Source organism: Marmota monax, unplaced genomic scaffold (assembly GCF_021218885.2).
Source record: "Marmota monax isolate L192 unplaced genomic scaffold, Marmota_monax_Labrador192_F-V1.1 WCK01_AAM20220418_F8-fsc00027, whole genome shotgun sequence".
NCBI lineage: Eukaryota > Metazoa > Chordata > Mammalia > Rodentia > Sciuridae > Marmota > Marmota monax.
This window is the reverse complement of record NW_026694617.1, coordinates 12,424,959-12,439,075: the sequence shown is the minus strand read 5'-3', so window position 1 is coordinate 12,439,075 and position 14,117 is coordinate 12,424,959. Positions and strand designations below refer to the sequence as shown.

Below are 14,117 nucleotides of genomic sequence, written 5' to 3'. Positions count from 1 at the left end.
TTTTGTGCCAATACCATACTGTTTTTGTTACTTCGGCCCTGTAGTATAATTAAAGTCTGACATTAGGATGCCTCCTGCTTCACTTTTCTTTCTAAGGATTGCTTTGGCTATTTGGGGTCTCTTATTTTACCAAATTTCATGACTGCTTTTTCTACTTCTATGAAGAACAACATTGTAATTTTAGTAGGAATTGCATTAAATCTGTATAGTGCTTTTGGTAGTGTGACCATTTTGACAATATTGATTCTTCCTATCCAAGAACATGAGAGATTTTTTCCATCTTCTAAGGTCTTCTTCAAATTCTTTCTTTAGGGTTGTGTAGTTTTCATTGTAGAGGTCTTTCACCTCTTTTGTTAGATTGATTCCTAGAATGGAACCACCATTTGACCCAGTGTTCCACTCCTTGGCATATAGCCAAAGGATTTAAAAATCTGCATACTACAGTGATACAGCCACATTAATGTTTATAGCAGCACAATTCACAATAGCTGAGTCATAGAACCAACCTAGATGCTCATCAACAGATAAATGGATAATGAAATGGAGGTATATACATACAGTGGAATATTACTCAGTCATAAAGAAGAATGACACTTGCCAGTAAATGGATGGATCTGGAGACTATCATGCTGAGTGAAATAAGCCAATCCCCAAAAAACAAAGTTGAATGTTTTTGCTGATATGTGGAAATTAAACCACAATAAAGGGGGTGGGGACGGAAGAAGTGAAAGTTCAGTACATTAATCAAAAGAGAAGAAGGAGCAGAAATAGATGGTAGAATAAATCTATAATTTTCCTTTGTACAAATAAAAAAAATAAGTGAATCCCACCATTGTGTACACCCACAAGAATGGGTCCTAATAAGATATATTCCTAATAAGACATATCCCATGCGTGTATAATTTTATAAAAATAGATTGTGCTGTCATGTTAAATTAAAAAGAACCAATTAAAAAAAAGATTGTGTACCCTTGCTAAGTGAAATAAGCCAATCCCAAAGGTCAAATGTTCTCTGATATGTGGATGCTAACACACAAAGGGTGGGGAGGGGAAGGACATAAGTTCAGTTGATAATGGGGAATGAAGAGAAGAGAGAGAGGGAATGCGTTGGACACAACTTTTCTGTTTGTATATGAATACACCACAGTAAAACTCCACATCATGTACAACCACAAGAATGAGATTTAACAAGTTACTCTACAAGTATGAATATTACATCAAAATATACTCTACTGTCTTGTGTACCTAGAAAGAACAAATTTTTAAAAAGAACAGGAAAAAAATTGCTACGTTTTTCTTTTTTTGGTGCTGGGATTGAACCCAGGACTTCATACATTCTAAGCACAAGCTCTAGCACTTAACTGCATTTCCAGCCCTTGAATTTTTATTGATTACAGAATAATAGGATTCCATTTCTAGATTTACAATATTAAAAAAAGCTTTGCTATTTTGACATATGGGGATATACATATAGCTGAGTTTTCACAACATATAGCCTAATTGGAAATTTTACTGAGAGATTATGCTCCAAACTCACCAACATATATTTCAAGAATTATGTAGTTTTAAATTTGAGGACAGTTTTTGGATAATAAGGCTTAGATAGAGCAGAGTTAAAAATATGTAATTCACTCAACTCTTGATCTTTACCTAAGAGAAAGCTGAACAGACTGTAGGCAAGGATGTTAAATAACAGACAACAATAACTTCAGTAGCCACTATGTACCGGGTACATTATGGCCATCTTATTTTACAATTCTGAAGTATGAATAACTATCCCTATTTATACTATACCTTTATAAAACAGAAATTATTTTCATTTTACAGATAAAGAAATTGAGCCAGAAAAGAAATGTTTCTCAAGTCCAAAAGGTTCTAAGAGGAATAAGGAACTTCAATCTGGGCCTATCTGAAGCCTATGCTCTTGGTGTATAGCTGTTGACAGGTTTGAAAAGAGGGTTCAGGAGGCTGAGGCAGGAGGATTGTGAGTTCAAAGTCAGCCTCAGCAACAGGGAGGTACTGGCAACTCAGTGAGACCCTATCTCTAAATAAAATACAAAAAAAAAATACTGGTGGGGATATGGCTCAGTGATCTAGTGCTCCTGAGTTCAATCCCCAGTACACATCCTGCCTCCCTCCACCCCCTCCAAAAAAAGAGGGTCCTAATTTCTATCATTTCTCAAGAATGTGTAATGCTTTCTGTTGTCACTGTGCTTTCAACTTGGAAGAGGTGCATTTTTAATAAATGACAAACTGATTTATTTTTGGGCTTTATATTACTAGTGTGTTATTCAGAGGCAACCCCAGGTTTACATTTTTACTACTACCTTCCTAAACCCAATTTTATATTTTATAAATAACTTTTTTTTGCTCACTTTTTTCATCTCACATTATTAAACAATTTTGAAATATCCACATATAATGTGAGAACTTCCAAGGTTATATGCTTTCATTTTCCTTTGAAGATTTTTTTTTTTCCCGGCTCAATTTCATTAAGGGAAGCTTTAAAATTTTTCTATTTTCAAAGTGAATTGAGAATGATTTATTAATCTGTTTAGTATATTAGAGATTTCTAATGGGAGCTGTTAAGAGATATTAAACATCAGATAGCTGAAAAGAGAGCTGAAAAGTTGAAAGCTTAATCATCACAGGATAGACGTCTTAAGTTCAATACAACTTTATTAAAACTTTGTAATTAGCAAATGATGGCAAAATCCATACAATAAACTCCAATATGCTTAATACAGAGATAAGTCAGACGTGTTTTATAATTCACTACAGCCCATTATTTCCATATCCCCCAATTTCCTTTTACAAGGGCCTAGTATTTGACTTTCCCAACAAAGGTGGTTAACTTTTAATACTCTGAAGCATACAAATTTTTAAAAAGTTTTTGAGATTTACTTCTAGGGAGTAAAGCTGAGAAGGTATTTTTCTGGATGACATCCCCAAATAAGCACATTAATTTAGTTCATAAGAAAACAAAGCGTTCGGGGTTTAAGATAGAGGAAAGGTGGGGGAAGGGAATATTTTCCAACTGATGGAGGTAGAGAAAAACAAACGTGTTCAGCGCCCATACAAGAATCTGCGTTTAAATGTTGCAAATACACTTATCCCACGTGCCACGGCATACCGGCAGGGCGACAACGTCTCTTCTCAAGTGCGTTTTTTGGGATATCCATAAAAATCTCTTCCACAGTCCTGGGAGAGGCCTGTTTGTTCCTTCATTGTCCATGTCGAAGTCTGGACAAAGTTTGAGAGACGCCAGGCACCTGCGGCTCTGACCGACACCAGGAGCCAGCAGCACCGGGAGCTCTTCCCAATCTTCGTCCCCAGGTTCCAGCCCTTCAGGACGCGCGGCGTGAGCGCCCCACTTCCGCCCCCCTGAGAAACTGCTATTCCTGGGAGGGGGACCTGCTGCTCCCCGCTACTACGCCAAGGTGTGCGCCCGCAGAAGGGAGGCGGACTGCTACGCCGTAGTAGCCAGCCCACGTCGTCTCTCCAAGTAGTAGCGGCTGGGCTCGGGTTCCCGAACAGTGAGCAGAGAAGCCGGAGGTCGAGGACCCCACCCGGGACCGCAGACCCTGAGCGACCCGCGCGGCCCGCACCGGGCCGGAAGAGGGCGGGGTTTCAGGCCGGCCAGCAAAGCCCGCAGCAAGCCGAGAAGTTACTCTCGGGCTCCAGGCCGCAGCCGCAGCCGCGCGTTTCCGGCGCGCTCCCCCGCGTCTTGCGTCCCGTGGTCTCGTCCGCCCCCGCTGCCATGTTGGATTGTGCGGCCGCCGCCGCCGCTGCTGCCGCCGGGGGAGCGTTGGAGGAGGAGTTGGGAGTTTAGCGCAGTCGCCGGAGTGCGAGGACAACGGCCATCCGGCCCTAGCCTAGCCGGGCGGGAGCTGGGAGCTTCCCTTTCTGAGTGCGGCCCGAAGGCGGCCTGCCGTCAGCTTCCCCTTCTCTTGTCCTCCTCCCTGCTCCGCGGGAGCTTCGGGATGCTGCTCATCTGAATCCCTCTGCCCGCCCCTGTCACCGAGAGGGGAAACGAGCTCGCCCAAGAGACTGCCCTGGACTCCCAGCCCCGCCGGCGAAACCATGAGCTCCGGCCAGCAGCCGCCGCCCCCGCGGAAGGTCACCAACGTGGGGTCTTTGCTGCTCACCCCGCAGGAGAATGAGTCCCTCTTCACTTTCCTCGGCAAGAAATGTGTGGTCAGTGGCCGAGACCCCCGTCGCTACCCGGACGTTACCTTTCGGGCCTGGGCTGGGGGACCGGGAAGTGGGAATGAGGAAGGAGGCGGGAGCAGTGTAAGGAAGGTCCCGCGGCCACCAGGCCTCCGCCGGCCCGAGCCCCGCGGCGGCGCCCTTGTCCTGCTCCGTGGGTTCGGATCACAGCGGCCGGACGCCGCCTCCTGAGTTGCTGAGGAACAAGGGAGTGTCAACCTCCGCAGGCCTGCCCTGGAGCCCAGCTTGGCCCGGCTCGGGTCCGCGCCCTTGCTGTTGGTTCAAACTTTACTCTCAGACCACAAGGGATTTTCTTCTTGCATGAGCAGCTTAATTTTTGAACAGAACCCATGTTCTAGCCCTAGCTTCACCTCCTACTGAGGGTACCTTTAACAATGCCAGAGCTTTAAGGAATGCATAGATTGGGGAATGAAGCAGATTGGGTTTTTAATCTCCCTTTAGGATTCTAGGAGGGGATGAATTAGTGTGCAGGTTCCTGGACATTCTTGGATCAGTGCAAGGGCAGATAATGCTACTGTTCCCCGTTGCAGAGAGAGAAACAGGATTTCTTTCTCCAGCAATGACGCCTAGGCCTGGTTTCTACTCTCTTCACTGATTCTTTTTTTTTTTTTTTAATCATTGTTGGGAGGGGGTGTTGCTCTCCCCGCAGCCATGCGCAGGGAAACCACAATCTAGTAGTTTTCGGCCTTTGGGACCCAGAATGATTCTTAGGTTGGTGTAGTGCGGCTGATTCCAACCCCAGATGGCCTGTTGGGAGTGAGCAGTTCTGTGGGAAGGGGAATGTGTGTTGTTGACGGAAGCATTCATTACATTGGCTGCTGGCACTTCTGGGGATGGGGAGGTTCAGCTTCGTGGTGTAGGCCTTGTCAGGATCTTACTGAGGTGACTGGGTTGTTGAAATGCTGCGAGGCTCTCTCCCTTTTTTGCTTGCTCTTACCTGCAAAGTATGTGTCACTCGAACCTAGGGAACACTTAGTGAAGTTTCAGCAGACCAGTACCGTTTTATAACTTATTAATATTATTAAAAATGTCAGAGGACACCTGCTTGTTCAAGAATTCGAGACTGGGACAATTTCTGGAAAGTTATCAGATTGTTAACTTCATAGAAGTTTACTCTGTGTGTCTTGTACCAAACAGTTGGAGACTGAATACTTACATTCAATTTCAGATGTGTTTGTTATTTAAGAATTTAGACTTTGAAGAACACAGTTAACTGATTAGAAAAAATGCAACAAGAGGAGTGTTTCAAAATCAGAATTTTGGGAAACAACTTCAAAGATAATCAGATCCCTCCTCACCTAACGACTTTTTAAAACAAATGAGGAAATGGAGCCAGTGACTCCCAAGTCACACAAGAGTTTAGTAAGATAATAGAGGTTAGAGAACCAGCAGAACTCCTGATGCCTAGTCCCTTTGTACTTCCCATTATATGATTTTGTTTCATAATAGTTTTTCTTTTTTATTTCCAAATGAAAAAGATGTGTTAAGGGAATAACCATTTCTTTATAGTAAAATGAATGTATTTTAATATGTAAGGTCCTTAAAGCTGAACTAATTTTTGCATATTGTCAGTGTAGGAAAATCTCCAGCACTTAAAAGTATTAGTTATCTGCCAATGGAAAAAAGAAAAAAATATTGGTTTTGCTGATTTACTACATTTGTTATGTAGTTTGTATCAAAAAGGAAGTAGTTGTGCTATGTTTTACATACCAGACATATTAACAAGGCAGGAAGGACATTACATTTATATGCAAGTATACTAATTACTTTGTGTTTACCTATAGTATTCCTAGTTTCAAAAAAATGACAGATGTGGGAGAATATTAATAGAGAAAAAGCATTGCTTACTGGTTAGCATAAGTTTAATTTCATTAAGTCATCTATTCTTAATCAATTTTACTTTTTAAATTTCAGTCATTTAAAACCACACTGTTATAGCTGTCTGCTCTTGTGGGATGAAATTGTTGTGAAGATTAAAATTTGAAGTCCTCATTTTGATAGAGGGTAATGTAAGAATGATATTTTAATTTTTTGGAATGATCTTTTTTCCCTCTCCATGTAGTTTTTCATAGTTTGAAACAATGCCAAAATACATTGTCTTATTATAAATCCAGCAGCAGATTTGCAGGTCAGGCCAAATGTGTTTGACAAGAAGTACATTCAGAGCTTGCTCTAAGAATCCAATAAATGAAACCTAAATAGTGTAGTACCGGCTTTTGAGGAGCTTCTTTTTCTTGTTCATTCAACAGAACATACCAAGTAACTATATGTTGAGGTCAAACTCAGGATTTATACCTGTGTTCAGGGAAGCAATAGTTTTATGTCTAAAAAGGGAAACAAAGGTATAAACTGAAGAATGAGTCAGTACTTCTGAGTGATCTATAAGAGGTTGCATGTCACTATGGAAAACACTATCGCTTTGTAGTCAATAAATGTGGGTTCAAATGCTGGATCAGTTTAAACATATTTCTTAACCTTCCTTTAGTAGATTGAGTTTTCTTACCTGTGAAATAGGGATTCTATGTCATGGCGTGATTGTATGGGTTAGAAGGACTGTGTATGAATATATGCAAACTTTTTGTAAAGGTTTAGAAGATCAAAGGAGAGATGGTGTGAGAGGAGATGAGTAAGTTTTTTAGAATGGGCATTATCTGAATATTTAAGATGAATAGGTACTCCTTAGGTTGATCAGAGGTATAAAACATTGTGGAAGTAACTATGTCTACTAATAGTTTGTTGTGAAGTAAGGAGTTTCTGTTTGGGTTCTCAAATATAGATACGCATCAGAATTATTGGAGATCATTAAAAAATGCTAGTTTCAATTCCTAGGTGATATTCAAAGTCACTGAGTCTGAAATGGAGCTTGGGAATTTGTTTTTAGCAAGCTTGACAGAAGATTTTAATGTAGAATCAGTTTCAGAACTAAAGTGTACTGTTCTGATAGGGTAATCCTGAAAATGTCACATTGGAAACTTTGGATATTGTGTTGAAAAAATTAACATTGGAAATTGTGGGGTTTCTTTCAATCTTTATATTTTGTGAGCTAAGTTAAATTAAGTAACAACAGATTATTTTTGTACAGAATTTCTCTTGACTTCTTAAGATATTAAGGTATACTTCATAGCTATAAGGAGGAGATAAAATTGGGAAAGCCTTTCACTAGTTAGGGAATTGCAGATCAGATTCAAGTTTTAGAATGCTTTGTGGGGGAAAGAGGAGGCAATTTAAAAGGTGGATTGAGGATTGTGAGAATGGAGAAAAAGGTCAGATGAGTGTATATAAAAGTCCTCATTAAATATGTCTGGGGCCTGAATCAAAGCATTTTAGATGGAAATTCAAAGGCAATTGAAAAGATTTCCAGTAGAACTTAGTCCTACTTAAGTATAAAGGGTAAGGGATGGGGATTGCAATAAAGGCAGGCATTGTAAGTACCAGAAGAAGAAATATTCGGCAGCATTTATATCTCATTAGCTGGAAAGGGGCCTTAATTTTGTGAGACTCTGTATTGGTGATTGGTTTCATGGATGAGGTGATTTATTTATTTAATTTTTTGGTTGGAGGTACCCTGGATTAAACTCAGGGGCACTCCACCCTGAGTCACATCCCCACCCTATTTTGTATTTTATTTAGAGACTGAGTTGCTTAACCCTGGCTTTTGCTGAGGCTGGGTTTGAACTCCTGATTCTACTGCCTCAGCCTCCTGAGCTGCTGGGATTACGGGCATGCACTACCACGCCCCCAAGAAGAGGTGATTTCTAAGTAAATCTATTGTTTTGCTATAGTTTTTAAAAATAAGTTTTGTAGAAATTGAGGTTTTATTTATATAATTTATTATGAACTTTTACATAAAGTCAATAATTCTGATGCCATTCGTTATCTAGTAGTGTTTTCTTAGGAGAACAATGTAAAAAAATGATAAACAAGATTCATAGGTCTTGGAATTAGTTCTGTTGACTTTTGTGTAGTATGGTATTTATATTTTATGATGAGTATGTGCCTTTTTGTCATGTGGACTTTAGTGTATGCAGTGCTGAATAAGTAAGAAATTGAGGAGTGGGAAAAATAAAACCTTCAACTCTCCCTCTGTGGCCTCCTAACTACTTGTTTCTGTTTAAATCACATATCTTTTAGATAGTAGTTTTAAAATAGGTATAGAGGGAAAGTTGTGCTCTAGAGCAATCTTTATTTTAATGTTTGTTGGCCTGAATTAAGAAACTACTGATGGGAAGTTAGGATTGGGAATGTATTTTACCTTGAGTAATTTGGAAAGAGAAGAAAGGTTAAAATTCATGGAGTTTGTAATATACAGAAATGAAAAGGTTCTCTTGTCTAGTACAGGAAAAAACTGAACATGATAATGTGTATAATTCAGGGTGGACTGTGAGCACAGGAAGAGATTTAGATGAGTCTTAACAGGGTTAAATTATAAATCCTTTTCTGGTAAATTCTAAGCTCTGTAACAATATAGGCAAATTTATTAACCATTATGAACCTTGATAGCTCAGATTGTAAAATGGGCTTAGTCAAGGATTTCAAAGAATAATGCAATAACTACGTAAAATATTTTAAGAGTGCCTAAAGTACTCTGGGAGTTTGGAGAAGCATATGAAAGAAAGTTGTTATTAATGCTGGTTAGTGCTCAGTTTAAATTCCCTGTTACTGGCAGAGATTTTAGAGTATATGAATTCTGTATTACATTTGCTCTGACTTAGGAAGATCATGTCAACCAATTTTATTTAAAGTTAGTTAATATAGAGTATAAATTAAGAGTCAAATAGCTTAAGTATCTTTGGAAAGTTTCTAAATCTTTGAATTACATACACACACCCCAGTTTTGTCTTTTTTTGGTCATCTATTTCTCTTTCTGTTTTGGACATAATTAGAAATTTTTCTTAAAAATATATCTTTTTTAAAAGTTATATTTAATGTAAAAATAGTATCTTATGAATAATGTCAAATTGTCAATCTAGAAATAAAATGAAGTCTCTTAGAAATAGAAAGCACATTTGTCTAGGACTTTACAGATTCCCCATAGTGCTTAAAATCTGAACTTCTTAAATATTGACTGAAATACCAAAGAGCTGGTTTTACTTACAGGGCTGCTGAGCAACTTCTATTTTGCGTATTAGTTTTTTAGTCTTTTTTTTTTTTTTTTTTTTTTTGAGAGAGAGAGAGAGAGAGAATATGAATCTTTTTTTGTAGATGGACACAACTCAATGCCTTTACTTATTTATTTTTTATGTGGTACTGAGAATCGAACCCGGATCCTGCCTGTCCTAGGTGAGCGCTCTACTGCTGAACCACAATTCCAGCCTGATTTTTTAGTCTTCTAAAGCATAATTTTTAAAAGTCTGTATAAAAACTGCTAAGATTTTCAAATGAAACACATGCTTGGTTCACTTATGTCCACATTTCATAATTTTTTAAAAAATGATTTTAATGGAAGAGTGATAATAGCTTGTTCTCATTTACACTAGAAAAATATAAATTTTGAAAGAGTAGATAGAGCAGTGCTTTGTTATAAATTCTGTCTAGGAATTATAGCTTTGATCCCATAGGTAAGAACTCATCATTATCAATACAGTTCATTTTTACTATAAAGAATCTGACCCTCCTTTTCTTAGTGGGAACCAGCATGCAGTGCTGCTCCCTATCCTGGAGGAAAACAGAAGGAAAGGACTCTGGCCCCTTCACATCTTCAGTGCCAGCAGTTTCCTGTCTTCAGGTTTAAACGGCAGGACATAAGATTCTGGAGGCAAAAAAGTTCATACATTCTTGTTCACAGTAATAAATACACGTGGTTAAGCTATAAAATGTAATTCTTTTTTGATTATGAAATATCTAGTTATGTTTAGTATTATGTAGTAATTAGAAGATGTTTGACATTTAATTATTCATAAATACAGTGTATCAGAAATATATCCCATTTTTATTTATTTCATCTGTCATTGTCAGGAGTAGTAGAGGTTTACACCATCATGGTAGCAATATGAAAGACTGAAATTAATTAGAAAACACCAATTTCACTCTGTAGTTGTCTGTTGAATTGAGTTGTAGTTAAGTTGAGATCTGTTTTAAAAGATGAAACATTGAATTGTAGAGAAATGTTGAAGAGGTAAATCTAGACGAGCTCCCTTTAGAAAATAGGATCCAATGAAAGATTATTTGGTAAATTTATATTTTAATTATTTAAAGTATTGGTTTAATTTTTATCCTTGCCTCTTGGGTTCCTTTGCCATGGGACTTTTTTTTTTTAACTTGATCTGAAAATTTACTATGGACATCTGTCACTATAAAACTATAAAGCAGTACTCATTAAAGACCTGCCTGATTGAAGCAAAAGGGAAATAGAATTTAATAGCATCTTAAATTCCTGATATGAAGAAATTAAAAGTATCACAAACCAAATGTACATTAACTTTAGAACAATTAATGTTTCCCAGGTTTCTTATAAAGTTAAACTTTTGTCTTAGATTTGCAGAAGCTAAGACTAATGGGTATGAAGTTACTTATTTCAATAACTGTGGTTTCAAAATAAAAACTTTAAATACTCCTGAGTACAGTGAATTGCTTTTGATACCATAAAAAGTATGATGATACCTAAATATCTTTGAAATTTCCATATTAGTAAAGGAGCAGTTTGATTTGAATATAATTCATAAAGCTAGTCAGAAACCCAAATGATTTATTTTTATTAGTGAAATACCAGAAAGTGTTGAGTACTTAACTGATAAGCAACACCTTCCCAATATCATAGAGTACCAATAATTAAAAAGAATAATTCAGGCTTTATCTCTCCCTTGATTACTGTATAGCTAGAAAAGACAAAGATTATCATCACAAAAAGATGCTTATTACAAACTAGTGATTATTAGAGATTAGAATATTGAGAGGAGAGGTAGATAGAGCATTGTGATTTTGACAGATCATTGTGGGATTTGAATATGAGGACCTTAAATAGTGTCGTAGAATTTATATCGGGAGCAGGAAACAACTCAGTTCAGGTATAGGGAAATGTGTAAGCAAATATTTGAAATAGAAAATGTACATGAAGTGTTTGGAGATACCAAATAAACTGAGTTAGTTCTAAGATTGAAGAAAGTAATAGTGGACTATAAATCTGCAGGGTAACTTGAGGCCAGATTTTAGAAGACTTTGAACTTCAGTCTTAAGGATTGAGCTTTATTCCCTAGGTTGTAAGAAACTGCTAAGTTTCTTGGTTTGAGGTTTTTTTTTTTTTTTTTTTTTAGGAGGTGGGTACTGGGTATTTAACCCATGGGCACTTTACAACTGAGCTATATCCCCAGTCCTGTTTGTTTTTTATTTTGAGACAGGGTCTCACTAAGTTGCTAAGATCCTTGCTGATTTGCTGAGGCTGGCCTCGAAATTACAATCCTCCTCCCTCATCCTCCCAAGTCATTGGGATTACAGGCATATACCTCTGCATGAGTTCCACCACTAAGTTTTTTGATTCAAGAAAAACAAGTTTTTAGAGATGGGAAAAATCGAAAGTGTTATTCATAATATAAACAGTCGAATGTTTTAAAATGTACTAGCTACTTTTCTTATTTGTTATATTAACATAACTGATGTGGGTAAGGAACCTGAATTATAGCAGCATCTGGGGCAAATAAAGGATTATATTGTGGTTTGTGTGTCCCTGGCAGAAACCACCAGTTGCTCACAGTGTTTCTTACCACTTAGTCCAGATATGGTATCTGAATAACCAGTGTATTCACATTACCAATTTTCCAAGTTCACAGTAGTTGGAATCTAGTTGGTATTGGATGTTTTGTAAAGAAAAATTGGCAATATTCACTGGGCTGTGTGAATTCCAGATGACAACAGAACCTCTTAGTGGAAATGGCTACATCCTAAGAATTATAGGTGTAGGGATTTTGAATTCTTTACAGAGTGTTGATTATTTAGGCCATGGGAATGGAATTATATTTTTGAAGGTTTCAAGGTCAGGATTGCAGAAGGGAGTAAGTCTAGCCCATATTTGATTTGGTCAGTGCTGGAAAATGATAATTTCAATTACAGTTCAAGAGATAGAGGGATGTTCTCTTTAATTCACCAGAAAAAAATGGGATTATACATTTTGTTCTACAACTTAACTTTTTCACTTTGTATATTTCCATGCCCATATATATCTATTGCATCCTATTTATTATTACATTGTGTGCTATATTACACTATGTGAATATACATAGTTTATTAATCTCTACTGTTGGGAAATAATTTCCTGGGGCTTCTGTAACAAAATACTACAAAGTCCTATAAAAAGTACTACAAAATAGCTGGTTGAAACAACAGAAACTTAAGTGTCTCATGATTCTGGAGACTAGAAATCCAAAATCAAGGTTTTGGCAGGAGGAACTGAGAATCTTTCTGATATTTATCTTAACTTCTGGTAGTTGCTGGCAATCCTTGAGGTTTCTTGGCTTGTAGGTTTATCACTCTGGCCTCTGCCTATTCTATTACATATTTTTCTCTTTTTGTCTCTTGTCTTCTAACTTATGAGATCACCAGTCATATTGGATTAGTGTCAACCCTAATGACCTCATTTTAATTTGATTGCATCTGTCAAGACATTTCTTTGTAAGTAATGTCACATCTGCATGCTTTCCAAGTATCTTTCTTTGTAGAATAAGTTCTAGGAATAAAATTAAAGGATGCAAGGATTAAAAATATTAATGGACATTTCTTACTGTTTGTCTCCAAACCATTTGCTACAAATTTTACATTTTTATCAATACTAGTTATTTAAAATCTTTTCTTGGTCTGGGGCTGTAGTTCAGTGATAGAGCGCTTGCCTGTCTGGTGCTGTAGCTCAGTGGTAGAGCGCGTGCCTGGCATGTGTGGGGCACTGGGTTCGATCCTCAGCACCACATATAAATAAATAAATAAATAAATAAATAAATAAATAAATAAATAAATATTTTCTTGTTTTTGATAATCCCCCTGGTGAAACAAATTTCATTGTTTTATTGGTTTTTTTAGTGAGGTTAAACATCCATGCCTGTTGGTTATTTGTATTTTTTTTCTTACATGAATTGTCGGTTTTTGCCCTTACACCATTTTTCTGTTGATCATGTGCCCCCCCCCCCCCGCCTTTTTTTTTTTTTTTGGTGATTTGAAGGAACTTATGTGTTAGAAATAAAATTTTACATATATTTTATAGTGGTTTGTCATTTGTATTTTGATGAAAATATTTTACTTATTTATTTAACAGGTTTGAAAGGTTTGTGTAGTAATTAAATATAATAATCCTTCGACTGTTGATTTTTATTAAATACTTTTTATTATTATTTTATTTTCTCATAAGTAATTGTTTAGTGTCATATCCCATATGGTGTATGTTATATTATATCAAGTTGATCAGTAGTGTTGTTCAGGTCTTTATCCATACTGGTTTTCTGTCTGTTTGCTCTATCAGTCATTAAGAGAGGGGTACTGAATTCTTTGTAATTTTATTATTTATATATTTTTTATCTGTTCTTTTTTAGATACATGGCAGTGGAGTATATTTTAACATATATACATAGAATATAACTTACTCTAATTTAGGACACTATTTTTGTGGTAGTACATGATTGTAATTTTGAATGGATCCGCTTCTCCTTATAGTAAATCAGTTGGCTGTGCTTTCCTGTGATTTTCTGTACTTAATTTATATTTTTTTGTCTTTGAGTTCTTTTGAAAATTTTCTTTTTGTTATTTGAGGGATCAGATTATGGTGTATCTTTGAATTGTTTTCTTACTATTTCTTGTGCTAGAGTTTTTTGAGTTTTTTAGAACTGGGGGTTTATGGTAAGTTTACATTGAGTTTGAAAAGTTTCCAGACATTATTTTTTCTTTGAAATAACTACCTCCCATCTCACCTT

The 14,117-nt window shown here is 37.0% G+C and overlaps 1 protein-coding gene and 1 non-coding gene across 2 annotated transcripts in view; both read left to right on the top strand.

Moving 5' to 3' along the window:
* The first annotated feature begins 3,491 nt into the window (after positions 1–3,491).
* Positions 3,492–14,117, top strand: part of Wasl (WASP like actin nucleation promoting factor) — a 70,688-nt gene continuing 60,062 nt past the window's right edge. Inside the window, exon 1 of the mRNA XM_046422427.2 lies at positions 3,492–4,197. Coding sequence (XP_046278383.1) covers positions 4,084–4,197 — 114 coding nt within the window. The 5' untranslated portion in view covers positions 3,492–4,083. The remainder of the gene's footprint in view (positions 4,198–14,117) is intronic.
* Positions 9,841–9,975, top strand: LOC124077976 (small nucleolar RNA SNORA57). The gene has a single exon (XR_006846773.1). It is a non-coding gene; the product is annotated as a small nucleolar RNA SNORA57 (small nucleolar RNA).